The following is a 27,093-nucleotide window of genomic DNA, read 5'->3' on the forward strand; positions in this document are numbered from 1 at the left end:
AGTCACCACTGGTGAATAAGGGCAATATAAATTCAATAAACAAACAAATAAATATGCTCCTATCCACCAGCACTTTATATACACTCATTCACACACAAATGGAAATATTTACATTTCTTTTATATTAAATAGGTATGGGTTATACATATTGTGGCAAGTATAATTTCTTTTAATTATGGTTTGTTAAAAGAAGCCGTAATGGCTTGTAGAATAAATTAAGTCTTAAAAGATGATTTATAAATTCGAATGACTGGTTTAATACTAGAAACTGGATTAATACTTGATGCTAGTTATTCAATCAAATGCCCCATTTGCGACTAACATTGACTGGAATAATTTCTTACATTACCTCATCATATAGTCTTGGTTTTAGTAGGGTAGGAATCATGTTACATTTAACTGTAAATAAAATCAAATTTAGTTTTGCTTCTAGTCCTGCCTATGACTTTTCTGAAGTTAGCCAACATACCATGTAAAAGTCAACTATGGCCCTTAGTCCAGAAAAATTATATACTATTATTAATAGTATAGTTATAATAGTTATAATTTACCGTGTTTCTCATATAATAAGGCCGGGTCTTTTTTTTTTTTTTTTTTTTTTGAGCCCTGAAAAAAATGGCTAGGTCATCTTTTCGGGGGGTGACAATTCCCCCTTGCATCTTTGGGTGGGCGACGGCAGCTTGGATGTTGACCTCGGCATTGGTGGGGCACTTCATATCGGGGTCATCGCAGGCACCACTTATCCAGGTGTGCAACAAAAGTACTTCCTAATGGCAAGCTCCCCCACCATTCCCCCATTTCGCATGTTTTAATATAGGCCTTAATTTGGGGAGGCGCTTAATTTCATTTCATGCCTATAAAACATGCTGGGACTTCCCTATTGGGGGAGGCCGTATTATTGGAGAAAGCGGTGGTTATACGTGATGCATTATAGTTATAATTTTTAAACCATGTTTGTATTTTATCTCACAATAATAGCTTCAATAAACCATATTTAACTAATTGTAACAGTGCAATGTGTGAATCACTGACAAGTTATGGAGTTATTGTTAAGTTGCGAAATGGTAAACTTCTGAATATCTGAAAACAGGCAACGTGTATCATGATTAACATACCCCTATTAAAGTAATAGCATAGTTCTAATCTTGGATTCATTGTATTACTTAATTACAATTTATCAAAGGTCTATAAATTGTTTGCCTATCAATCTTAATTGAACATTTGTTTTTGTACCTATGCATTTGTTTTTGTACCTATTTGTTTTTGTACCTATGCAGCATCCTAGAATTTACTGCATTTCCAGTTAATTACCATACATTTCAATATCATATTGGACAATATTTTTTCTTTCCCAGTGAAAATGATTAAATGAACACCCACCTGGGGTGATACAGGCTGAAATAGTCTCCTGCTTTATGGGATTGCTGAAAATAACATACATCTTCCTTTGCCATTCTAAAAGAAATGGATCAGTGGTGGAATTCAAAAAATTTTACTACCGGTTCTGTGAGTGTGGCTTGGTGGGCATGGTTTGATGGGCGTGACGGGAAGGATACTGTAAAATCCCCATTCCCTCCCCACCCCATTAACTTGCTTTCCAGCTCCGTTCTCCTGTGCAGGGCAACAAAAGAAGACCCAGCCAATCAGCTGGGACTTGGGAGGAAGAGAATAGATGGGGGCGGGGCCAGTCAGAGGTGGTATTTGCCTGTTCTCCGAACTACTCAAAATTTCTGTTACCAGTTCTCCAGAACTGGTCAGAACCTGCTGAATACCACCTCTGAGATGGATATATTGAATACATGTGAAACCCTCAGTTTATTTGTCTTTCCCATCAGACAGATTTGGCACTGACCACAGTGAGAAGTTCAAACAATAACTAGCAAGTCAAATACACTAAATAAAAGTAGTATGATTAATTAGAACATGTAACAATTTGCTGCTGACCATTAAAATATCTGTGTGAGTTGGCACACTTTTATTTTATTCTGATTTTAGCAAAAAAATCTAGAGAGAATCCAAGCTGGTTTAATTGGCAATCTGATGTGGGAGTAAGTCCCAGTGGTAACTACATTACTATTGTATGATAACAATGATTGTGATTTACTAACGTGTGAATAAAGCTACGGAATCAAAGACTCGGGGTTGCAGAGTTCACTTTCAAGAAGTTCTAATGCAATGTTTGCTATAAAAACAAGATTCACTTTCTCTAAAAATGCAACAGAAACTCTCTTCTTTCCATACATTATCCATAAACAATTCTCTAAACTATTATGTTCAGCCTTAATCCAGAAAAAAACCATTAAGCTACTTTAAAAAAGAATCATATACATTTTAACTTTGGCTGAGTAAGTGAAATTGAAAGAAGATGAAGAAAAAATGATAAATTAATTTGTAGGACATCATTTGAAGGGATTAAATATTAAAAATTCTGATGTGTTCTTTCTGGTAGCTTCTAATGGACTTTTACTGAATAACTAAATGATGTGGTTTTATTTGCTAGCAGGTAAAAGTTGAGATTTGGGATAAAGAGGTTTTTGGTTGAAATATTAGAGAAGGGTATTAAGTTATTGAAAATGTTTGCACATGTCTTGATGAAAGGGGAACTAATTTCTAATTTTTTTCTTTGTTTTCATTTTATATATTTTTCCTTCCTTTTCCTTTCCCCATTTTTTCTATAATTTTCACTGTTTCTTTTTTATTTCTCTTCATTTGTATTCTTTCTCTTTGTGTTTTTAAACTGTGTTAAAAATTATTATTTAAAAAGTGTGACTTTAGGTGGCTAAATTAAAAATTAAATAAAATAGATATAAATAACCTGGTGCAAAGCTATGAAGGTCTTCAAGGATCGGAAACATTGGAGGTTAGACAAGGCTTCTTGAAGTTTTTAAGCTTCAGCATTTATGACCAGTTGCTTTGGACAGAGTTTCAGTTCAGTTAGCTGGCATGTCCTCATTTCTAACTAACCGTTCCAGGATTCTGTATTGTGCATCCTGTACCACAAACAATGAAACCACATACACAAACAAAAGTAGTCAGGCCAACATTTAAAAAAAAATGAATAAAGTGTTTGCTTCTACTTATAGTTCTCACATTTTGCAGTATCATACTCAGAAAAGAATACTTGCTCCATAAATTATTTTTTATATTCCCGCTTCTGACATTTAGAACACTGGGAGTCTTTAGAGGTAAGGATTAGAAAATCTTTCTTTTGAAAGAGTATTACAATTATCCTGTATCTTGATTTTAATCCTACATGCATTCCCTGGGTTTTGTTTTCTGATCTTAATTTGTTTTGCATCAAGGTGTTGCAAGCAGACTTTAATTCCATTCAAAGAGACCCGTTGAAATCAGGAATAATCATGATAAAGCATCTCTTTTATTTCAGAACTAAGCCTGCATCTATGTATTGAAATTAATATGATGTCTATAGAATTCTATGCTTTTTCTACAAAAATATTACAATGAAGGTATTTTCAAAAATATACAGATGAAAACGTTACAGCTGTTAAATATATGGCAAATTGTGCAAGATAAACCCATCATGGAATTTTTGAAATATCATGTAAAATGTTTCTAATAATTTTAGATCTAAATGTTTAATTGTTATTCGCTAATTGTGCCTTAAATTGTACTTTAAACAAGCATGAAGTTGTAATTAGGATTATAAAAATAATATTTCATGAGACATAAGAATGGGAGATAATTTTCCATTCAGTTGTATAGATCTTTTATAAGCAGTTAATAGTTTATATGTAGTTCAACTAACCTTTGGACATGGTGTACTAAGAAAATTTTGTAGCTTTGGACTGTCAAATGTTAGCCCTCACTTTACTCAATGAAACATACTCCACCATATGTGTGTATAGGACAGAAATCCATTACTATTTAGAGCTGTATATTAAACCAGCAACTAATCTTCCATATTTTGACTTATGGTGTTGGGTGAAACTAGCCAAGGTTAGTTCAATATGTTGCAAACCCAGAAAACTGGTTTTACTAAACCATATTTAAATAATCACAGGTAAGCATTTTTTCTGGTAACTTATTATTCATGCATTTCATTAATATATCAGATACTATTTGATAGATGGATATCATTTCATTTGTGTAAAATATTATAAGTACCAGAAAACTGAGAGAAATATTTTTATTCAGAAGGATGAGTTTAATGGAGATTTCCTTACACTGTAAGAACAAATAGATTTGAAGCAATAGAATTGCCATTGAAACAATAGTCCAATTTCAATTTTTGCAAATCAGGCTTTGTTTAGAATTCTTGCAAATATCAACTATAACTTAGAGTCACCTTGGTGAGATGGGGCAACACAGAAGTTTAATAACTAAGCTTACAATATATTTTAACAGGTAATATTCAACAAAAGGTAAATAAGGAAGATGAGATTCTGGTGGATTTTCGTTCTTTTAAGTTTATTTCTTTTTCAACTTGAGGCTAACCCTGAAGTTAGAATAAGAATTACACAAAGGGGATTGAATTATGGTAAGTTGATCTATGTTTATTTTGCAACTATATTTCAATATACTTCAAACTTTTATATAATACTATGGATTTCCTCAAAGTGTCATAGCAATCGCAATGGTCACCTCAGAGAACTGAAATAATTTGAGCCTGCAGCATACACCTGCCTAAAATGCTGCTTGTAAATATGCTTAAGGAATCTGTAAAGTAGAAATTAGATTGCATATCTGCACAAGTCCATCCTAACTATCTGAAAATGAAATACAATAAACATTCCCATTCATTGATATAAATAAGATCTGAAGCCCATGTATTCCTTTTAGCAAAAGAAATTGGAATGAAGCTCTTTGAACAAGAGCTAAGGACAAGAATATTTCCAGATGAGACCGGCACTGAGAAATACCTTTTTGGCATCATTGACTACACAGTATCAAGGTATTTGCCTAGCTGTGCCATGTACATGTTATCTTTAGTTTCTGAATTTTGTGACAATATAGTTTCTTGATATAAAATGTATTTGTTTATTTCAGTATAACTGTGCTGTTTACCATTTTTTCTATTAATGCATATTTTATATTACAGTTATTCTTTTAATTTCACAAGCTACGTTAAATAACTTTATTCTGAGTGAACATTACATAGATTAAGCTTCATTGCACATGCAATATGATATGTGAAGTATGTCTCTCTTTATAGGATTCAAATCACATCTATTTCAATATATAATTCTTCTGTGGTCCTGATACCTGGGAATGGTATTAGACTATTAATTAAAAATATTTCTGTGACAGTTACTACACGCTGGACCTTGAACAACTGGCTGATGTAAGTGCAATTTTGTAAATCTATAGCTATTTATTCTGTCACATGATAATTTAAAATAATTAAAGCTAAGCATTAGATTAGCTGCTTTCATACAATAATATTTAAATTAGAAATTAAACAAGGAACTAAAACACAAAAATACTTTTTAAACCAAATGAGATAATTGAGTTTAACTATTGCTATGTCTTCTTATTTTTCCTTTTGTAGTGACTATCAGGGAGAAGTTGATATATCCATTTTTGAACTATCTATTACAACAAATATGATTGTGACACAAAATAACAGAGGAGATTTGCTGGTGTCTGTTCAAAACTGCCAATTGAGCATGGGTAATATTGAAGTGCAGCTTAATAGTGAAGGAAGGTAAATTCAAGAAATATATTATTTAATGATATTTAATTATAAGGAACTAATGGAGGTCTGTTTTTAATGAATTTTTGCTATATTGAACAGTGCTTGATTGTCTGAATTTTATTATTTGTATAATGTTGCAAATTATGTCGATTATAAATTGTAGCAGAATTTGATCTGTTGTATACAAAGCCTAATAAACATTTAAGTCTGATAAACTCAGGTTTTATTCAGGTCTCCCTAATAAACATATAGAGATATGTACAGAGGTTGGTTTCAAAAAATTTAGCAAAGAGTTCTCTGCCTGGTTGCTGGGTGGGCGTGGCCATGGGAGGCATGGCCTAGTTGGCCTCCAGTACCACGGCAGTTTTTGCCCTCCCCAGGCTTCGGAGGCTTTTCTCGAGCCTCCAGGAGGCAAAAATGGACTCCCCGGGCTTGGATGCCCTCTGGAAGCCAGAAACGGGCCCATTTACAGCTTCCTGAACTTCCGGAAGGCTCATTGTTTGCCCTCCCCAAGCCTCCACCCACACCCTGCACTTACCTGCATCCAAAACGGGCCACGTGGGGACTCCTGGGAGGGGAGGGGAGAGGTGGGCAGGGCCAGCCAGGAGTGGGATTTGGGGGTTCTCCAAACTGCACCAAATCTTACCTGGGGGCTCTCCCAAACCCCTGCAAATCCCCAGCAGCTGTAATGTTTAGGTTAAAAATATGTATACATTAAAGACTTTCATGTATTAGAAACATCCAGTCATTTACACAAATTACACATAAATTTGTCTGTTGTGAACTATTCCCCAACAAATTAAATGGGATTTATAAAATTTCTTCTTCAGATAAATAGTTCAGTTTTTCATATTGTGTTTCACATGTGGAAACCAAATGGAGAATGCAATCTTTTTAAAACTTCTCCCAAAAGTAACATGCCATGAAGTAGTATTTTAATTAATTATTAAACTTCATACCAATTAATTTTCAATGTTGCATATGTCTGCATATTTCTATTATCTAACAAATTAAATTATAAAGGAATTAACATGCATTCTGTTTTTTTTTAAATCTCCAGGTGGTATTATAATGGTTTTGTTCAACATTTGGAAAAGGTCATACATACAAGATTAGAAAGCCAAGTAAGTTTGGCTTTCTGAGGAAAATTTGAGTGGATTATAAATTTGCCTCCAAAGAGGAATACATTCTTTTTCTTAGTGGACTCTTTCCTACTCTTGACAAAAATCAAAAATCTTACCTATGTATATATTTTTTTCACAGCTCTGCCTAAATGTTATATTAAGAATCCAAAAGGAAACCGAAGTACTTAAAGAACTAAAAGGTGAGTCTGTGACAAACTATCTATATTTTGCTGATGGACTTACCGTATTGTAAATTAACAACATTTGAGCAATGTGCAAAATCTTTAAAATCTAAGAATTGTGAAGTTGAAATTGAAAGCCGCTCTGATACTATTTGTATTGATAAATACTATTTATATGGATACTTACACTGAGTTAAGGGAAGGGTGCCTTTAAAAGCATCACCTTCTGTACTCATTATAAAATGATAGTTTTTCAAAAGTCTGGAATTATATTTATAATCCATACACTCAGTAATTTTTTTTTAATTATATGTTTCTCTCAATTAAGGATTTCCTTTCCAAAAACAATTTCATATTTCTAGCTTACCTTTTTTCAATTTGTACATGAAAGACCTCATGAAAACAACAGTTGGAAAGACAGCTATTGACTGATATTACTGTAAATATATTTCAGTATTAATAAACAGAGGGCCTTTTTCTTCCTATTGCATGAGGGTCCCTTTGCTCACCCTTTCCTGTTACATCTCTGTAGTTTTCAAACTGCTCTTATAGCATCCAGTACTATCACTATAAGGCAATTCTATCACCATTTTACCTTAGAGTAAAGAAAACCCAAATGCAAATTTAGATTTGGTTTGTTGCAGTGAAAGTACAATATTAAACGTGCTAAAGTCAATACGGAGAATGTTTGATTTATTTCATTTATATTGTTGATTGTTTCATTTATGTATTTACATTATTGCTGTTTCTTCTGTGGGGAGCTGCATCTTACTTAGGTTATTACAAAAAGTAGGCTGGATAAATGACACATTGTTTTCTACAATGGCATAGCTAACTAACCAAGAATAGTAGCAAATACTGACCAGAGACTTGTAATCTCTTTCTAGTATCTTACATCTTTTATCAAAGTATTTCGTGGCAGTTTTCCTTTCTTACAGCTATGGCCAATCTGCTCATCTTCGGGACATGGATTAGGAAAGATAAACAAAGAATACAACTTTATTTTTTCCTCTGAAGCTAAAGTACAAGTGTTATCAGGATATCTGTTAATTTCAATATTATCTGTGCCTATCAATATTATCTGTGCCTAACAGGCAATAGGCATTGCTCACGAGTAAACATGATGTCACTTGCCATTCTCCTAACATTTTAATCTGCTTCAAGCCTTGTGTACTAGTTGTTTCAAAACACTTTACTTGATTAGCTAGTCTGTAAGATTAATGGCAAGATTGTTGGATTTAGAAAGGAAAATTCTTGAAATGTTTACTGGATGACTTTGAGATAGTCATTGCTTTATGGCTCTGCCCTACCTTATAGGATTTGTGAAGGGGAGAATATCTGAGAATTTGAGGAAGAGAGAGGTTGAGAGGTCTCAATTTTCCTTTTTCAATAACGTTGCAGGTGTATTCCAGATTAATCCCTTGATCCAAGTAAAATATTCACTTATTACACCTCCTGAAGTCTTTAAATCCTATGTTGATCTGGATTTTAAGGTAATCCTGTTGGTTGTTATACTGTCTGAAATTGTAGTTTAATAGGCTATTTTTGCTTTAGCAATGATCTAGAGATCTTCAAAAACCTAAAACATTGTTTATTTTATAAATTTATTAAACTTATAAATATAATTATATGTTGTTATTAGGCCATTAAATTGATAAAACTGTCAGATTCTCTGATTCAAAATGTTCGTCCATTTCTAGGAAATATAATAATTAGATTTCATTCATTTATGTATTTTATATTTATTTTATTTTAGCTGACTTGTTTAATTCTTAGATTTTTTTTTTCATAAATACAAGCAATCTACCGCATCCTTCATTGGGATGGGACACAAATTAATAACGAAAACAAAACTCAGTTAAAATTGGACTTAAATCTGCTTTCCTCAACCATTTTAGTATGTGCAATTACAAATTCCATAACACCCAGCCATGCATGAGGGATGATGGTAATTATAGGGAAAGCACAGAATAGGAATAGAAAATTTGAAAAATCTGAAAGTCAAGTGAAATAAGTCAAAACTTGGAGTTAAACAAGATATTGTAACTGTTCATTCAGCACTTGCAAATATTGTCTTTCTTTTTAACTGAAAATTTTTAACAAGATAAAAACAACACTGTACAAATATTACAAAAGAAACAAAGAAAATAAAGAATAATGAATAAGAAATAAAATAGAAGTAAAAAAGAAAAAGGGCTTATAATCATTTTGACTGCAGTTATAAATGCATTTTTATTTTACCTTCTCTCAGTCTAAGATTATATCAAGATCTCCTTTATCTATAAGTTACACTTTCTAAACATCAAATCCATAAACCACAAGGGTATTTTTTCAGCAAAAAGTCCATAAGCGATGTTCCATCAATAATAAGTGTAATACTTGATGCATAAAATATATTGTATTTCTAAATTAAATTACTGCTGTAGGTTTTGACCCTGTCCTAAATGCTGGCAAAACACTGTGGATCAGCTTGAACTCCGTGCTGCACTTCTTATCCAAAGTTGCATGAGATTAAGTGGGAAACATTCAATGAAGTGAATGGGAGCATTTCTTTCAAATATCAGAAATGGAGGCCAATAAGGGGCAAAATGGATTTTTTTAATGGCTATCCCCTTTGTCCCTGTGAGTTCATTATAAAAATATGTATCTGCATAAATGGAGTTAGATCTTCGGAGTTGTATTTTTCAATCAAAATCACTTCACTCACTAGTGGGAGACCTTTATCTGGAATGGTAAAGAAATGCATGAGCAGTCAGAGACATTTTTTTCAGTGAAGGAGGTACACTTCTAAATGAAGCTCATTGAAATCAGTAAGACTGATGTTCCATTAAGTGGTAGTGGAATACCTGTTTTGTTCTACAAATAAACTTCTACCAATATATTTTTCAGGTTTCTGTGTATTTTTCAAGGAATCATACAGAGTCTCCCTTTGTGGCAGCTCCCTTCACTCTTCCAGAAAAGAACAACTATATGCTCTTCAGTGGAATTTCTGAATCTTTACTAAACTCTATTACCTTAACTTATTACACTACTAGAGTGTCGAAGGTAACTTTTTCTGAAGAGGTAATTATCAATAGTATCAACAGCATTATTAGTAGTGTTACATATTTTGTGAATGAGCCTGAACTTATGAAAAGTCCTAAATTATCTTGAAAAAAATGCATGTGTTCATATATTCGATCAGACCAATGCAGACTAACTCAAGCAAATAGCAATAGCACTTAGACTTATATACCACTTTGTTGTGATTCCGGCATCTGCTACAGGTTTTTTGAATGACAGCTCCAGCGAGGAGGACTTATATGAATCAGCAAGTTCTAACGATGAGGAGGAGATGAATGCATTTGATTTGCAAGATCGGCTTGAACCTTCAAACTCCTCCACCCTTCAATTAGGTGGTCAGCCGGGAACGGGTGATAATGAGGAACAAATGTTATCTTCAGGTGAAGAAGATGATAATTTGGATGATTGCTGGGTAGATGTCAGGACAAGACGTCTCCTGACAAGGAGGAACCAACGAGGATACAGTAGGAGAGCAGACCAGCAATTAGACTAATTAGTTACTCTATAAAGGGAGAGATATGACTTTGCACTTTGTCCGGAACAAAGTGTCTATTTGCAAGAGAGAACTGAAGAGCACAGTTTGGAGGATTTTGATCTGAAATATCTTGTTGGGATTTGGATTTAATTCGTTGGAACTTCTACTTATTGGAATTATTTTGTGAAGGATTTTGATCTGAAGAATCTTGTTGAGTCTTGGATTTAGTTCGTTGGAACTTTTACTTATTGGAGCTATCTGTGAAAATTCCTGTTTGCTGCCTTTCTTTACAAGGACTGTTGCTTTCAGCCTTATCTGTTTACTTTAAAAGGTGGGACATAACATTTTCCTGTTTGCTGCCTTTCTTTACAAGGACTGCTGCTTTCAGCCTTAACTGTTTATTTTAGAAGGTGGGACATAACATTTTTGTTCCGGACCTAACAGACCATCTTTGCAACGATGGATTCAACTCAAATGCAACAATTGGTGGAGCAGCAACAGATGCAAATAAATCAATTACTCCAGAGCAACGTATCCCTTCAAAATCAGGTAACACAATTATTATCGTTCGTTGCCAATTCTCAAACTGTTTCAGCTGCAGCTGGAGTTCCCCTGCACCCCCTGTGAGAAAAATTCCGATAGCTATGCCAGATAAATTTTCTGGGCAAACGGACATGTTTTCAACATTTTTGGGTCAGTGCCAATTGTATTTTTCTGTGAGGCCGGAGGATTTTCCAACCGATCGAGTTAAAATTGGCTTTATTATTAGTTTGTTAACCGGGCAGGCTGCCAAATGGGCTACTCCCTTATTAGTACAAGATAGTCCATTACTGGACGATTTCAGGGGTTTATTCAACAGATGAACGTTATGTTTGAGAATCCAATTAAATCTCAAACTGTGGACAGAAAATTGAGGGATATTATTCAAGGTAAACACTCATTGCAAGAATACGTTGCAGAATTTCGCTTGTTGTGTATGGACTCCACCTGGAATGAACCAGCTCACATGGCAGCATTCCAAGAGGGTTTGTCCGACATTATCAAGGATGAACTAATTCATGCAGAGCGTGCTTCAACTTTGGACACATTGATTACTCAATGCTTACGTATTGAAGCTCGCCTACAACATCGTGGGTGTAAACGGACCGTTGCAGAGCCACCTGTGTTTCCTCGTTCACGCACCCGTCTATGAGGGTTTTCCAATCCAGAATTCCAGCAGAGGAGCCGATGGAGATAGGCGCACTCCGCCCTCGTTTAACAGTTCAGGAACGATCGAGAAGATTTCAGGAAGGTTTGTGCCTTTATTGCGGGGTTCGGGACATTTTGCAAATTCCTGCACTCGGAAGGGGACTCGTGGACCTGTATCAAAACCCATTGCTGGTCCGTCGGGAAGCGGGGTAGGCCCGACCTCAGGAAACCCTAGGTCGGGCACAGTATTCACTTTCATCTCAAATTGCTGAAGTTAATTCTGGCCCTCCTCGACATTTACTTTTGGACACTCGCATATTCTTGCAATCTCGGAAGGAGGGAATCCCTGCCGTGGCACTGGTGGATTCAGGGGCTACGACTAGCTTTATGGATTATGATTTCGTAAAACATTTCAAAGTTCCTTTAGTGCCTGTGAATCCCCCATGCAGGTGGAAACCGTAGATGGCGCGAACTCAAGTCGGGACCTATTTGCTTTGCCACCCAACCACTGCGTATGCGTATTGGGGATCACGAGGAGGCGATAAGTTTTATATCACTTGAACCTCCATCTTCCTTTGGTGCTCGGAGTATCCTGGCTGCGTCTACACGATCCGTTGGTGGCTTGGGCGCAGAACGCTGTTTCTTTTCCAAGCTTGCAATGTGTGGACCACCTGAGACATGTCTGCGCAGGCCAACATATTGTCGCTTCTGCTGCCTCGATTCCTTCAGAGCTGTCGGATTTCCCGATGTTTTCAGTGAACAGGAGGCAGATCAATTACCACCACATCGTGTTTATGACTGTCCCGTGGATTTGATACCGGACGCTCCATTACCAAAGGGGAGGTTGTATTCTTTGTCTGAGCCTGAACTAGTTGCACTCGAGAATTTTTGAATAAAAATCTAGCTCGGGATTTATTCGACCTTCGTCATCCCCTCTTTCAGCACCCGTTCTCTTTGTCAAGAAGAAGTCGGGAGAACTTCGTCTTTGTTGTGACTATAGACGCTTAAATGCTATCACTGTGAGAAATAGCTATCCTTTACCGCTCATCTCCGAATTGTTGGAGCGGTTACGGGAAGCTACAATTTTCACGAAACTTGACTTACGTGGAGCTTACAATTTGGTTCGGATGCGTAAGGGAGACGAGTGGAAGACGGCTTTTGGCACTCGTTATGGTCATTTCGAGTACACCGTTATGCCATTTGGTTTGACCAACGCTCCTGCTGTATTTCAACATTTAATGAACGATATCTTTCGAGACATGTTGGATAAGTTTGTTGTCATATATTTGGACGACATTTTGATTTATTCAAAATCTAAAGAGCAACATCTTCAGCAGGTGCGTCAAGTGCTTCAGCGTCTTCGGGAACATAAACTTTATGCTAAATTAGAAAAATGTTTCTTTTTCAGTCATCTATCGAATTCTTGGGACACATTATTTCTCCTGTGGGCATTGCTATGGACCCCAAAAAGGTTGAGGCGTTGTGTAGTTGGGAAGCTCCTCGTCGGGTTAAAGATGTGCAACGACTTTTAGGATTTGCCAACTATTATCAGACTTTCATTCCAGGTTTTGCGAAGATAATGGATCCCATAACCCAGCTTCTTTGTAAGAAGGTTCCATTTGTGTGGGGGCCTCCACAACAACAGGCTTTTGACACTTTGAAAAAGCATTTATAACTGAACCCATATTGAAGCATCCTGATCCGGATCGCCCATTTGTGGTCGAGACAGATGCTTCTAATGTCGCTATCGGAGCAGTGCTGTTACAAGCTTCGGAGGATGGCGCTCTTTTGTTTCCTTGCGCTTATTATTCTAGGAAGCTTACAGCTTCGGAACGCAACTATACCATTTGGGAAAAAGAGTTGTTAGCTATTAAGGTTGCTTTTGAGACTTGGAGACATCATTTGGAGGAGCTCGACACAAGGTGGAGGTTCGGACAGATCATAGGAACCTGGAACATTTGACCACGGCTAGGAAATTGAATCAAAGGCAGATTCGTTGGTCGTTATTTTTTGCCAGATTTAATTTCTCGGTTACTTACGTTCCAAGTGGTCAGAACCGGAGGGCGGATGCATTATCTCGAAACCGGAGTATACTTATGCCGAAGATCCTCTTCCTTTACGGACAGTGTTACCACCGGAATCTCTAGCCGTACTGCAGGAACCGGTAGATTTACGGGCCCAACTACGAGAGGCGCAACGTTTGGATGTGTGGATGCAGCAGAGACGGGAGGACATTGGCCCAACTTCTCCATGGTCTTTTGAAGACGATCTGCTTCGATATCGGGGTTTATTATATGTGCCTACCAGACCGTTGAGGGCTCTCATCATGACACAATGTCATGATAACCCAGCCGCTGGTCATTTTGGATTACACAAGACCTTGCATTTGGTCACTCGGACTTTTTGGTGGCCTCGAGTTCGTCATGATGTGTCTTCTTACGTCGCTTCTTGCGTTCAATGTACAAGCGAAAGCAGCATCCGGTGCACCTCCTGGACTTTTGCAACCCTTGCCGACTCCAAGTAGACCATGGGGAGCGATCTCTATGGACTTTCTGACACATTTACCGTCTTCATCGGGGTTCACAACAGTGCTTGTGGTAGTGGATATGTTGACTAAAATGGCCCATTTCATTCCCTGTCGAAATTACCATCGTCCGCACTACGGCTCAGTTATTTTTGCAACATATCTTCCGTCTACATGGACTGCCTGATAGAGTGGTTTCTGATCGTGGGGTCCAGTTTACGGCAGAATTTTGGAAACAGTTAATGGCGGCTTTGCAAGTGAAAGTATGTTTAGCGTCAGCGCACCATCCGAAACTGATGGCGGGACGGAGAAGGTGATTGGGATTCTTACTCAATATTTGAGATGTTTTGTTAATTTGCGACAAAACGATTGGGTGAAATACCTCCCGTTAGCAGAATTCGCGTTTAACAACTCGCAGCATACCTCCACCCGTGTCACGCCATTTTTTGCAAATATGGGTTATCATCCGCGTTTCTTCCCATTAACTATGATGGATTCCCGGTTCCTGAGACCCGAGAGTTTTTGGAAGAACTACACGCAGTTCGCCGTCTACTGATACAACAATTGAACAAGGCAAAAGAAGATTATAAGCGGTTTGCAGATCGGTCCCGCCGAGATACACCTCCGTTAGTTGTGGGTGATAAAGTGTGGCTATCTACAAAACATCTGAAGGTCGATCGCCCTATTAGAAAACTTGATCATCGGTTTATTGGTCCGTTCCCGATTGAGGCAGTTATTAATCCCGTGGCATACCGCCTCACTTTGCCACGATCCATGCGTATTCACCCGTCTTTCATCGATCTCTTTTGATTCCTGATTCTTCTGTTTGTCGATTACGTGATTCTGCTGAACCGGGTCCGTTATCATTGCCTTCTGAGGAGCCTGCTGTTGACGATACGGTGGTCGACGTCCTGATTCCCGTTGGCTCAAAGGTCGCTTCCAGTATTTGGTCAGGAGGAGGGTAGATGACTCGGAGGTTTGTTCCTGGACGGATGCGTCTACACTTCATGCTTCGGATCTGCTTCGAGACTTTCATGCACGCTTCCCTTCGAAACCGCATCCGGATCGCCAGACCGGGGGAAGGGCCCTGCGGTGAGGATAGTGTTGTGATTCCGGCATCTGCTACAGGTTTTTGAATGACAGCTCCAGCGAGGAGGACTTATATGAATCAGCAAGTTCTAACGATGAGGAGGAGATGAATGCATTTGATTTGCAAGATCGGCTTGAACCTTCAAACTCCTCCACCCTTCAATTAGGTGGTCAGCCGGGAACGGGTGATAATGAGGAACAAATGTTATCTTCAGGTGAAGAAGATGATAATTTGGATGATTGCTGGGTAGATGTCAGGACAAGACGTCTCCTGACAAGGAGGAACCAACGAGGATACAGTAGGAGAGCAGACCAGCAATTAGACTAATTAGTTACTCTATAAAGGGAGAGATATGACTTTGCACTTTGTCCGGAACAAAGTGTCTATTTGCAAGAGAGAACTGAAGAGCACAGTTTGGAGGATTTTGATCTGAAATATCTTGTTGGGATTTGGATTTAATTCGTTGGAACTTCTACTTATTGGAATTATTTTGTGAAGGATTTTGATCTGAAGAATCTTGTTGAGTCTTGGATTTAGTTCGTTGGAACTTTTACTTATTGGAGCTATCTGTGAAAATTCCTGTTTGCTGCCTTTCTTTACAAGGACTGTTGCTTTCAGCCTTATCTGTTTACTTTAAAAGGTGGGACATAACATTTTCCTGTTTGCTGCCTTTCTTTACAAGGACTGCTGCTTTCAGCCTTAACTGTTTATTTTAGAAGGTGGGACATAACACCACTTTACAGTGCTTTACAGCGTTTACAGGGTCAGCATATTGCCCTCACCAATTTGGGTCCTCATTTTACCCACCTTGGAAGGATGGAAGGCTGAGTCAACCTTGAGCCTGGTGAGATTTGAACTACCAAATTTCAGGCAGCCGGCAGTCAGCAGAAATAGCCTGCAGTACTGCACTCTAACCACTGCGCCACCATGACTCATATCCAAAGCAGCTGAATTGGATATTAAAAAGGCTGCAAATATCTGTAATTTAAACTTGTGTTCAAATTGATATTTTTATTTGTAGAAAGAATCTTGGTGGGTTTTTCAAACTTGAACATCTTCATTGTTGGGTAATTGATTGATTATGTGCCATCATGTCAGTGTCAGCTTTTAACAACTAAACTTTTTTGCTATGCAGCAGTCATCTGGGTTTTTGCAGCCTTGTATGTACTTGAAGGACTGTGAACAGCAGCAATGAGGAAAACAATAATCTATATTCCAAATCCCTGTTATGTTCTTAACACCGTGCAGAATAACTTTTATGTCAAACCAAGTTAATAAATGACTAAGAAGCAATAGTCTCATCCTAATTTTTGTATATTATTTGGTTCCTACTCCCTAGGTTCAAGATACCTTTTATAAAAGGGGCAACACAGCACAATACAAAGTCAGGTTTGCACTTTCCTCATCCATCCAGTCACTCATTCCATTTCAACAAAGAAGCAGCATTCTCACTGCTCACTGGATGACTTAAGCCCTTCGACCTAGCCTATTTCACAGAATTATTGGGGGTGGGATGGGAGTGGAAAGCACTATTAGATCTTCTTAAGTTTCCAAAGGAAGGGTAGGATATAAATTTGAAAAAAAATATGTGGAGAGAGACATAAAAATTTCTGCTCCTTTACACAAAACACTCCATGATGGGAATCAAGGGAAGGGGTTTAAGTAGTCCTTCATTTAAAAGATGAGTAGGAAACTCATATATTTCTTTCACTTTGCAGCATTCTTCATACTTCAATTTAACCACAGATACCTTAAGCAGAGTCATTCCTCAAGTAAGCATGAGCTATTTTAAAAATCTAAATAATTGTGGGTTTTATATACATGAATGTTGGATAAGTATTGATTGTTTTCCAAAAGTTTTGCAGTATTTACTTTTGATAAAATGTGATTTTAGGAAAGATTGTCTTTGTCAGCATGCAGAAAATGTGTTTGAGAAAGGATCAAAGGACATGTGATAGCAGGCAATTCATGTTGATATTTGTCCATTTCCTCGTGCAGGGAAATTAATGATTTGACTGAATAATGAAGGAAAAATATTAATCCAGTTCCACTAGGAGCAGAATCTCAACCCACGTGAACAAATATGAGATCTGATTCTTTGTTTTTCCAGTTTTGTAGCTATTCTATAAATTAGTTGCTCTCACCATAGTATGGCAGGAGCAGATGTGAGGCATAGAAATTTTGTAAATTCTGAATGAAAAACATGCATATAATGTGTAAGTAATATATAAAAATATAAGAATTTTATTACTCCTCATATTGCTTATTCCAGCTTTGAAATAACTGCACTTAACAATTCTAAACAAATTTATCAGAACATAAATCTCACTGGACAGTGGGATTATAAACTCACATACACATGTTGTTTTAGAATAAAGATACATAGCAATGTATATTTGGGGCTAAATAATTATGACTACTTTTTTCTTTATGCAGGTTATGCAGCATTATACCAAATCACATCCAGTGAGAATGAAATTAATGGTCACTGCAGCTCCAGTTTTAAGGTTGCAAAATAACAGTTTCACTATAGAGATTCCTTGTTTTGTAGTAGTATCAGCTCTTCTGTCAAACTCAATGATTAAGCCCATCTTTGCCGTGAATGCAGTAAGTAATTATAGAATATTACAATATATAAAAGTAATTGGTTGAATAAAACTAATTTCTTCCCTGCCACTTAATATAGAGATGATCAAGAGCCAGCCAATGAAAATCACAGCTATGTAATAATTTGATGTAATGTGCTCAGCCATTGGCAAAAGTGATTAAAGCTCTTGCTTTTTTGATTCCCATCCATTTTTGTCATTTCTGGTATTCAGTTTTTATTTTTGTTTTTATGCTGTTTCCTTGTTTTAAAATGTTTTCTCCATATCCAGACTTACTACTGCCTTGAATTTGCCAATCAGATTTATTGGTTCCAATTTCACTGAGCTGTCTTCAGTTCTCCATACTTCTCCTGGAAATCCCATCCAGGATGTTTTCTAATTTTATATTATAAAAGGCCAAATCTAATAATGCTAATCTGTTGGTGCTATTTTAGGGTTGACTATTTGAATTCCTCCTTTAGTACTCTCTTTTACAAAGGAAGAAATATTTGTTTTTGAAGCAAAGTACAGGTTTATGAGCTTGCTTCTTTGATATAATTGTCATAGATAATGGAGTGTTCTCTGTTGTTATTAGTCTTCTTTGATTTGTTAGTTAGGACAGTATTGTTCTTGGCCTGGGTAGAAGGACTACATCATTCACTGAACCATATAAAAGATAGTCATGTAGGTGAATTAAATGACTTTATGCCATTATGTCCACACTCATTATTCAAAAATTGCTGGCATTCACATTTTTAATTGGTGTAGTCTGTTTAAGAATTGAAATTAATGAAGTTACTCACAATCAAACCCTTTAAATGTTCTGTCCACCTAGTATTCTCTTAAGCAAATGAGAGGTCATTTTTTAAAAAACTGTAATAACTTAACTTTGCTCTTTATCTAAAGAAACACCTAGAGCTTTTATATAAGATTAATAGCAAATAGATCAGCCTGTTCCCCAGCTTTACAATATATTTGATGGACCACAAAAAAGGAAAATGGTGAGAAATGAATAGGGAAACAAAGATATTCAGGCACCATCTCAGGTTACAAAGTACTTAAGTTACCTATTAAAAACAATTTGGAAAAAGGAGATGTTAATGAAGTAGATCATGAAAATTTCTCCCCTGTTTAATAAAAGATCAGGAACAACAATAAAGAACTTTTATTTTGAATATATAAATGGAACACTCTAGTTTTAGCCCAAATAAATGCAAATGCTATTTTGTCCATCTATTAATACTTTTTTCCTCTCTTTGTAGTCTATAGGTTTGAAAGCCAATGCAGTAATAGCTAAACAAAAACTAATTGTCTTACCGCAGCTTCAGAGGTAATCAAGAGACTCAGCCCATGATTACAATTGAAAATAATAATTACTTTCTAAGTTTCTTGCTTGGGATTGCCATTGCTATCATTTACCCAATGTAAAAAAGAAACATGGTAGATTTGATTTTTACAGCAGACAGGTTTTATGAATATAATAATAATGGGCTAAATGCTAAAAGAGGGAAGTTTGGCATTGATTTTCATGGGAAAAATGAATGAACGGATTGAAAAACAAGGTATTAATCACACACACACACACACACGCACGCACACACACACACACACACACACACACACAGCCCAGATACTTCTTGGTACATAGAGATAAGTTTATTATACCAAATAAATTCTTTTTCAGGGACATTTTAATAACTTTTTCCAACCCGTCTATAAATAGCTAGAAACAATTTTCATCAATGCATTGATGAATTACTGGTTCTCTGCCCTTTTTTCCAATATTGAAACTTTTTTTCTTGTTCATAGTTCCCTCTCTTTTCCCTGTGCTCTAGTTGTCTGTTTGTAAATACTCAAAGATTACAGGAATGCTCCTTAAGTATTCTGTGCCATAAGGAAATTTTCCATGGAGTGCCTTGAACCTGTGTTGTTCTGAGTACATTAAGAACAGATTTTATATCATTCTGTTTCCAGAGTAGCCGAGCAGGTGGATCTTGATAAGCACAAGCAGGACATGCACCTAAGAAGATCCTTCCTACTCATTTTCTGAAATACCTTTTATTTAGTGATACACTAGTCTTAGTGTGTAAGGGATGTGGTGGCTCAGTGGCTAAGACACTGATCTTGTCGATCAGAAAGGTCGGCAATTCGGCGGTTCGAATTCCTAGCGTCCCATTATTTGTCCCAGCTTCTGCCAACCTAGCAGTTCAAAAGCATGTAAAAATGCAAGTAGAAACATAGGGACCATTTTGGTGGAAAGGTAACAGCATTCTGTGCGCCTTCAGTTTTTAGTCATGCTGGCCACATGATCACAGAGACGTCTTCGGACAGCGCTGACTCTTCGGCTTTGTAATGGAGATGAGCACCGCCCCCTAGAGCCGGAAACAACTAGCACGTATGTGCGATAGGAACTTTTACCTCGTCTTAGTGCTGAAGATAATGAATTGCATTATGAATACTATCTTACAGTACACTAATCAGTACTAGTAGTATCGCTACATCTTGTGATAAAGGAAGTTGATTACTCTTCCAGCTGTGACTTAGCTAGGGAGATTTTCGACCTTCACCAGATATGTTCAAGCAAAACCTGGGTAGATGTTTGCTAGTGAGCTCGTTTTAATTTGGATTTCTGTGTTAGAATGGGTGCCCCCTTCCAGCTGTATCAATTCACACTAAAATGTTAAGACTTACAAATACCAAATTATCCCATTCCTATGTTTTTTTTTAGATTATATCTGTCTCTGACTTATTCAAGCATTGGCTCTTTCCAGGTAAATGCAAAATTATAATAATAATAGAAATATGTATTAGAATGCTTCTTGTTGTGAAAATACAAGGCAATGAGTTTTAATTCTGAGATTGACCCAGCAGTTAAAAACAGGAATTAGAGTTTTCTCCTAGATTGTGTGAATGAAGGAGTAATCTGACCTATTTCTACTTATGTCCTCTGAGCTATACAGACACAGCTATACAACATTTCCAAGCAATCAAGACATATACAAAGTGATCATTTAAACAAAAAAGAAATTCACCCCGCTTTATTACTCTAAATCTATAATTTAAACACAGGTTTATTGAAAACAAAATCAAAGGAGAATAAAGGATAAGAGTAGAAAGGAGGATAGTCATAAAAGTAAATTCTTATACTCAGATTTTTTTTACCTCTTTGTATATATTGTTATAATAAAATGCAACTCAATATATTTGCTCTTGAGTCCACAGCAATTCATAACTAGATAGCCATAAAATCATAAGGCTTGGAGTCCATTCTAGTCTTCTAGTCCAACTGTGTGGCCAAGGGAGGAGTTTTATATTATCCAGGTTAAATGATTGTCCAATCTTTTTGTGAAAATTCCAACAATGGAGCAGCCACAACTCCAGGAGGCAAGCTGTTCCACTGATTAATTGTTCATATCACCAAGAAATTCTCCATTATTTACAGATTGAATGTGGATAAATACTAGGAGCAAGAGGAATTACCAGGGACAAGACTAGGGACAAAAAGAGAGGACTTTGATTAGATTTTATATTAATCAAGTGGGCTGACTGATTGGTTTTCTGGTCAATGGGAAGTATATACTTTTGTAGAAGTAAGTTTATCAGGTGGGAGATAGTCGGAATTGGGAATCTTGAGTATTTGTAAAATAATGCTGGTTGAGACATGACTAGACAAAATTTAAAAATAGAGTCAACTCAGAGGAGAACTTAAATGAAGCAAACTAATCAAGGTCAGACTTTGCCTAAACATGTGTCCATTTTCTGAGAGTAGTGTTGTTAAATATAGCTTTTTATTATATAGGTCCAACGTTTGAAGAACTTCTTATCTTACTCCTTACAAAATACAGTAATTCCACCAATCTCTGGTAAGAATTATGAAAACTTTCTTCACAAGTTCTTGGGTCGTCATTTAAGTGAACAAATATTTCCTTAAGGATTACCAAGATCCTAGATCTTATAGAAAGACATGCTACAAATAGCAGAAACTGCCATCAATTGAGGCTTTGTTACTCCTTAAGAACAAGAACAAAAAAGTAACTGAACCTAAAATCATGCTTAAAAACATAAACGTCAGCAATTAAATGACATGCAATTAAGCCTTGAGAATAATAAATATAGTGTGATATCTAAGCAATAAATATCAATATGATCAGAATCTACATTTACTTATTTGTTAGATTTATATCCAACCTTTTTTTCAGAAACTTATGGAGACAGGTGTTAGATTTATATCCTACCCTTATTTTGTGTAATCCTATAACCCAGCTCCTTCTCTTGTTTTCCCCACAATCACTCTGTGAGGTACATTAGGCTGAGAGGAAATAACTGGTTCTGATGGCTAAGAGTTGCTTTGAACTTCCGCATTCCATGTTGTAGTCTATACCTTAATTACACTATGCTGCTGTATAATTATTATTTGTTCCTAGAAAGCCACCATCAAATTCTCTAGAGCTTGTGTTACTAAAAAGCATCCATATTGATTTATTTATTGTGTATTTTTCTTTTAATGACTTTTTTGTTGTTTGTTACCTTAAGCTGCACTGAAGAGAGGATTACAATTACCCACAATGGCCAAACTTTTTTTGTCTGAAGCTGTCACTGAAGTTAAAAAGGTAGAATCCAGTTTTCTTTGCAGAACATCCTCTTTGCTTCCCTCTATTTTAAATGCAAAATGATGGTGTCATTGATGATGAAACTCATAAGTTTAAGTCAGGGGTGGGATCCGACAGGGTTAACTACCAGTTCGGTCATTTACAAGGTTCAGTGATTTACAATGTGCTTCCCTGCACGCTGCCAGCGCGCACCTGTAAATCATCATCAGCATGCTGTGTACAGAGAAGCAGCCTTTCAAAAAGCCCCTTTTTCCTGCTTGTTTAACTGCAGCTGTGCCTCGCACGGCAGCTGAAGTTGAAATAATCAGGAAATAAAGGTCAGATAAGAGCCCAGGTGGGCGGGTGGGCAAAAACATCAGCAGACATAGAACCAGTTCTATGTCTGCTGCTCTTCAGAGCTACCGGTTCTACAGAGCTGGACAGAACCGGTAGAATCCCACCCCTGCTTTAAGTTATTGAGAAGATATGTTTGGGGATATTCAGAACTTCGCCCCAATGCAAATAACAACAAACTACAACTTGCCTTGATTTTAGTGAAATAATCAGACATTGGCTCTAAAACTAGCGTTAGTAGATAAACATGGGTATAATTATAAGCTGGAGGGCTTATTAGACTGATGTGCTTCTACATCCCATAATATTTGTGCAGCACCATCATTTTCTGCATGTTAATTTGATTGTGTGAATTGTACCTAATTCTCTGTCACTGTGGAGGCAGTATGACCTGATGTGACTTTGGTGCACGGTCACTCAGTATGATGAGACCCTTAAAATGAGGGTCTGAGTGGACTTGGCATTTTTAGCAGGGAACATGGAGCATGATTAGATTGCTTTGAGAAGCAAAACCCTTTTGAATATAAAGAAAATAATCTCAGTAACCATTCCAAGTTAGTTATAATACAACTAGTTCAGCACTGCTATGTTAATTAGCAGCTGTAAAGGAAACCACAATCTCTAATTTAGTTTAAAAGGACAGAATTAGACATCTCATTTAGCTCTTTCAGGTTAGGCTTTCTGCCTAAAGTTTTCTTGATGAAAAATAGCAACCTTCAAGTCAGCAGTGAAGTGTCCTAAAAATTGATTTAATTTAAAATTATTAATCTGTTGTCTCATAAACCCATTCTGTTTCAGAATGTCTCAGAATCTTAAATTATGCAATATATGAAATTTAGGTCTACAGATTTCACATTTTAAACAATATTTTAGACTGCCTAATAACTAAAGTCCTCTCAGCAAAACAGAGGGAAGTTAAAATTGTGACTCACAAATCCACAGGAAAACAATGATAACAATGAAAACATGATAATAAAATGTTGCAAAATACAGCCAGCAATGTGGAGTACAATCAGCGCAAAGTGAAAACCAAACAATGATACTATTTAAATGTAACTGGAGTTGATAAATTATTTCTTTCTGTTTTTAACTTCCCAGGGATATATACTGATTTCCACTGACCTAAATTACAAATATTAAGAAATCAGATGTTTCATCAACTGGAAGAATTACTGTGGAATACTTAGCACTCTGTAAGCAGTTTTCTCTAGATGATTTTTAAGAAACCCATGACTCATCACTTGAAATAAGTGCAAAAAACAAAACATAGACCATCTATCAATTTTCAAATACTGTGAATAAATAATTTGTTGGTATAACCACATCGCATTTCAAAATCTCAAAAGTTTGTTTGATATTACTGTTTGTGAAATAATCTGTTAGTATTTTCTAATTCTTTCTCTCAGGCATAGTGCATGCAACCTCTGTGTTTTGGAATTAAAGTATTTATTTTAAGAAAGGAGGCAAATGTGTAAATATTTCTTTGGGCCAAGAAAAAGGCAGTTTCATAATGGTCTAATTTGTGAAAAGACATCATGGAGCTGATCATTTTTATGCTTCTCATGACCTATCAGCATGCAGGATTATCAAATATATGATTAGATAAGAACAATGTTGAGCAAGATATTCTTTATTGCTTAAATGGACGGACTTTTTAAATAGATGTTTTAAGCCTTGTCACTGTCATTTGACAGATGTACAGATAACCTTCAAATTACAACCATTCGTTTAGCAAGTAGTTGAAGTTACAATGGCATTAATCCTTGCATTTATAACCATCACTTATCCCCACAGTCATGGAATCAAAATTTGGATACTGGTCGACTGGCATGTATTTGTAGGAATAGCACTTAGATTTATATACCGCTTCACAGAGCTTTACCAACCACTCTAAGCGGTTTACAGAGTCAGCATATTGCCCCCAACAATTTGCGTCCTTATTTTACCGATCTCAGAAGGATGGAAGGCTGAGTCACCCTTGAGCTGGCCAGGATCCAACCAGTGGTGGGATTCAAAAAGTTTTACCACTGATTCAGTGGGCATGGCTTGGTGGGCGCGTTTTGTGCATGTGCACACACTTTGCATGCGCGCGCATGCTAAACACACACTTTGTGCAGGCACAGAAATTTTTGCACAGGCGCAGAGGCATTCCAAGTCACCTCCTGCAAGCCTGCACTCTCCCGGTCACAAAGCAAAGCAGCTGTGCTTCAAAAGCAGAGGATAAAGGTGAGTATGGGTCCCCAGATTGACAGGTGGGCCCAACAGCAGAGTGACAGAGAGAACCGGTTTGATCTCCACTGCTCATCGCCTCTACCAGTTCGGTAGAACCAGCCAAACCAGTAGAATACCACCACTGGATCCAACTGCCAAACTGCAGGCAGCTGGCAGTCAGCAGAAATCACCTGCAGTACTTCATTCTAACCACTGTGCTACCAGGGCTCATTTATGATAGTCATAGGGTCATGTGATCACTATTTGTGACTTTCACAGCCAGCTTCCAACAAGCAAAGTCAATGGGGGAATTTGCTTAATGACTGTGATTCATTAATTGTAGTAATTCACTTAACCATTGTTTAAAAAAGGTAACATCAGGCCCAACTCACCCAACATCTCTGACTAACAATGACCTCCTGCTATTTCACATACATGTAACCCTGCAATTGAGTCCATCTCCAAAATTTAAGCAAAGGTTTAGGCCATGACCTACAATTGGCAGTTTCCCTTCAATACTTAAGACACCCGGATTCTGTGATTACCCTATCACTGTTGTTGTATAAAAAGTTAAAAGTCTCAGCCAGTATTATAGAATCTCATGTTTTTCAAGTGATTGCCACATATTTTCTTCAAGGATATTTCCATGTTCCTTTGTGCAGGACAAGCAGAAATAATTGGAGATAGCTAAGACCCACAAATAACCCAGTCCTACACCATGAGTGGCTTCATAGAGAATAACCACCTTGAACTGACCCAAAAACACACCAGAATAACTTTGGGATGATGACATAACCTGCTTCCACTATTGTTCTTCTGCAAATGATATTGGAAGACATATTACCTCTAATCAGGGGTATCACTGAATCCTTTATAAAACATGAAATTACTAATTTCTCTTTCAAAGCTACCCAGCTACCCAGCATAGTGGCCAAAACTACATTTAAGGTTAATGAATTCCCCAAGTGTCTTCTTTTCTAATCTCAGTACCATTCAGACAGAAGAAAGAAACGGAGAACCAAAGTTTAAAGGTTTAGAGAACCAAAGATTTGCAAACTTTCAAAATGTTCTGTATGAGTAAAGCCCTCTTGGACAAATCAAACTATATAGACCAGGGGTGTCAAACTCACGGCATCATGGCAGCATCACATAAAGTATCGGGACTTTTTTCCCCTTCACAAAAAAAGGCATGGGCATGGCTAGCGCGTGATGCATCCAGCCTGTGGGTCAGGATTTTGACAGCCCTGATATAGACTAAGAAAGCCAGAACATATTTGAGGGTCCTGGCATATTTACCAAATATATGCAGTATTCTAAATATGACCCCACAAAACTGCCATATTTTAGAAATATCTTTTTTCTTTATTTTGTTTTTGTTTCAGTATTATATACTAAACATACAACTTTGGAAAAATATCCAACATTTGAAATATGACCTCAGTTATCAATAGTCTAATCAATACTCAGATCTTGGGAGTTATACATCATCATCAAGCTAGCCTTTTCTATAAAGTAATTCACCCTTCCTCACTATGAGACCCTCAAGCTCTATTAGACTAAAGTCTCCATAAACATTACCAGGTCAAGGAAGTGTGATTCATTGGCTTTTATCAAACCCCCAGAGTTCCTGACCTTCTATACTGAGATTTCCCTTTGCAAATTTAAATTCCTAGTTCATCATTCTTTGTAAGATCTAGAGGTAGACAAAAAATACAATATATCTTGGGAAAATCTAGATATCTTTTTTAAAAAAAATACTTTATTAAATAAATTTATATACGTACAATAAAATCAAAACATTCCATTTGTCACAATGCAAGCAAATACAGTGTTCACTCTAATTGACAACTCTCTCATTGTATCAGATAATCTAGATATCTTTTAAATAGTTCATTAAATTGTTTCTTTAGGATGAATAAATATTCTCTCTCTATCAAAAATGAGAATGTTGAAATGAAGAATGGATAATGAGAGGCACCAAGAATAAATGTTTATAGGAAAAGAACTAAAAAGTACTCTTTGAAACTCAACTGAGCATATTTCCAAAAGTGT

At 36.6% G+C, this 27,093-nt stretch overlaps 1 protein-coding gene across 3 annotated transcripts; it reads left to right on the forward strand.

The window, feature by feature from the left end:
- Window positions 1-3,062: 3,062 nt before the first annotated feature.
- BPIFC (BPI fold containing family C) lies at window positions 3,063-24,152 on the forward strand. Of its 3 annotated transcripts, none has more exons than XM_026694964.2 (16): window positions 3,063-3,185; window positions 4,366-4,498; window positions 4,801-4,912; window positions 5,174-5,302; window positions 5,510-5,665; window positions 6,717-6,780; window positions 6,920-6,980; window positions 8,364-8,455; window positions 9,852-10,025; window positions 17,021-17,074; window positions 17,739-17,909; window positions 19,150-19,217; window positions 20,616-20,658; window positions 21,687-21,750; window positions 22,421-22,497; window positions 23,929-24,152. In XM_026694964.2, exons 2-16 carry the CDS (start codon window positions 4,396-4,398, stop codon window positions 23,968-23,970), a joined length of 1,410 nt encoding a protein of 469 aa, XP_026550749.2. In that variant the 5' UTR covers window positions 3,063-3,185; window positions 4,366-4,395; the 3' UTR covers window positions 23,971-24,152. The 3 variants fall into 3 exon arrangements, with proteins under 3 accessions (XP_026550749.2, XP_026550750.2, XP_087825254.1); XM_026694965.2 differs by having other exon boundaries at window positions 9,852-10,007; XM_087969128.1 differs by lacking the exon at window positions 19,150-19,217.
- The last annotated feature ends 2,941 nt before the right edge of the window (window positions 24,153-27,093 follow it).

This window comes from Notechis scutatus, chromosome 6 (assembly GCF_049901735.1).
Source record: "Notechis scutatus isolate UNSWTSFEM ecotype Mainland chromosome 6, rNotScu1.2, whole genome shotgun sequence".
Lineage (NCBI taxonomy): Eukaryota > Metazoa > Chordata > Lepidosauria > Squamata > Elapidae > Notechis > Notechis scutatus.

Excerpts from the sequence above, each read along its gene's own strand:
- BPIFC (XM_026694964.2), top strand. The coding sequence starts at position 4,396 with ATGAGATTCTGGTGGATTTTCGTTCTTTTAAGTTTATTTCTTTTTCAA. Across the intron at positions 6,781-6,919 it reads ATACAAGATTAGAAAGCCAA|CTCTGCCTAAATGTTATATT; the intron begins GTAAGTTTGGCT and ends TTTTTTTCACAG. Across the intron at positions 21,751-22,420 it reads AGTAATTCCACCAATCTCTG|CTGCACTGAAGAGAGGATTA; the intron begins GTAAGAATTATG and ends TGTTACCTTAAG.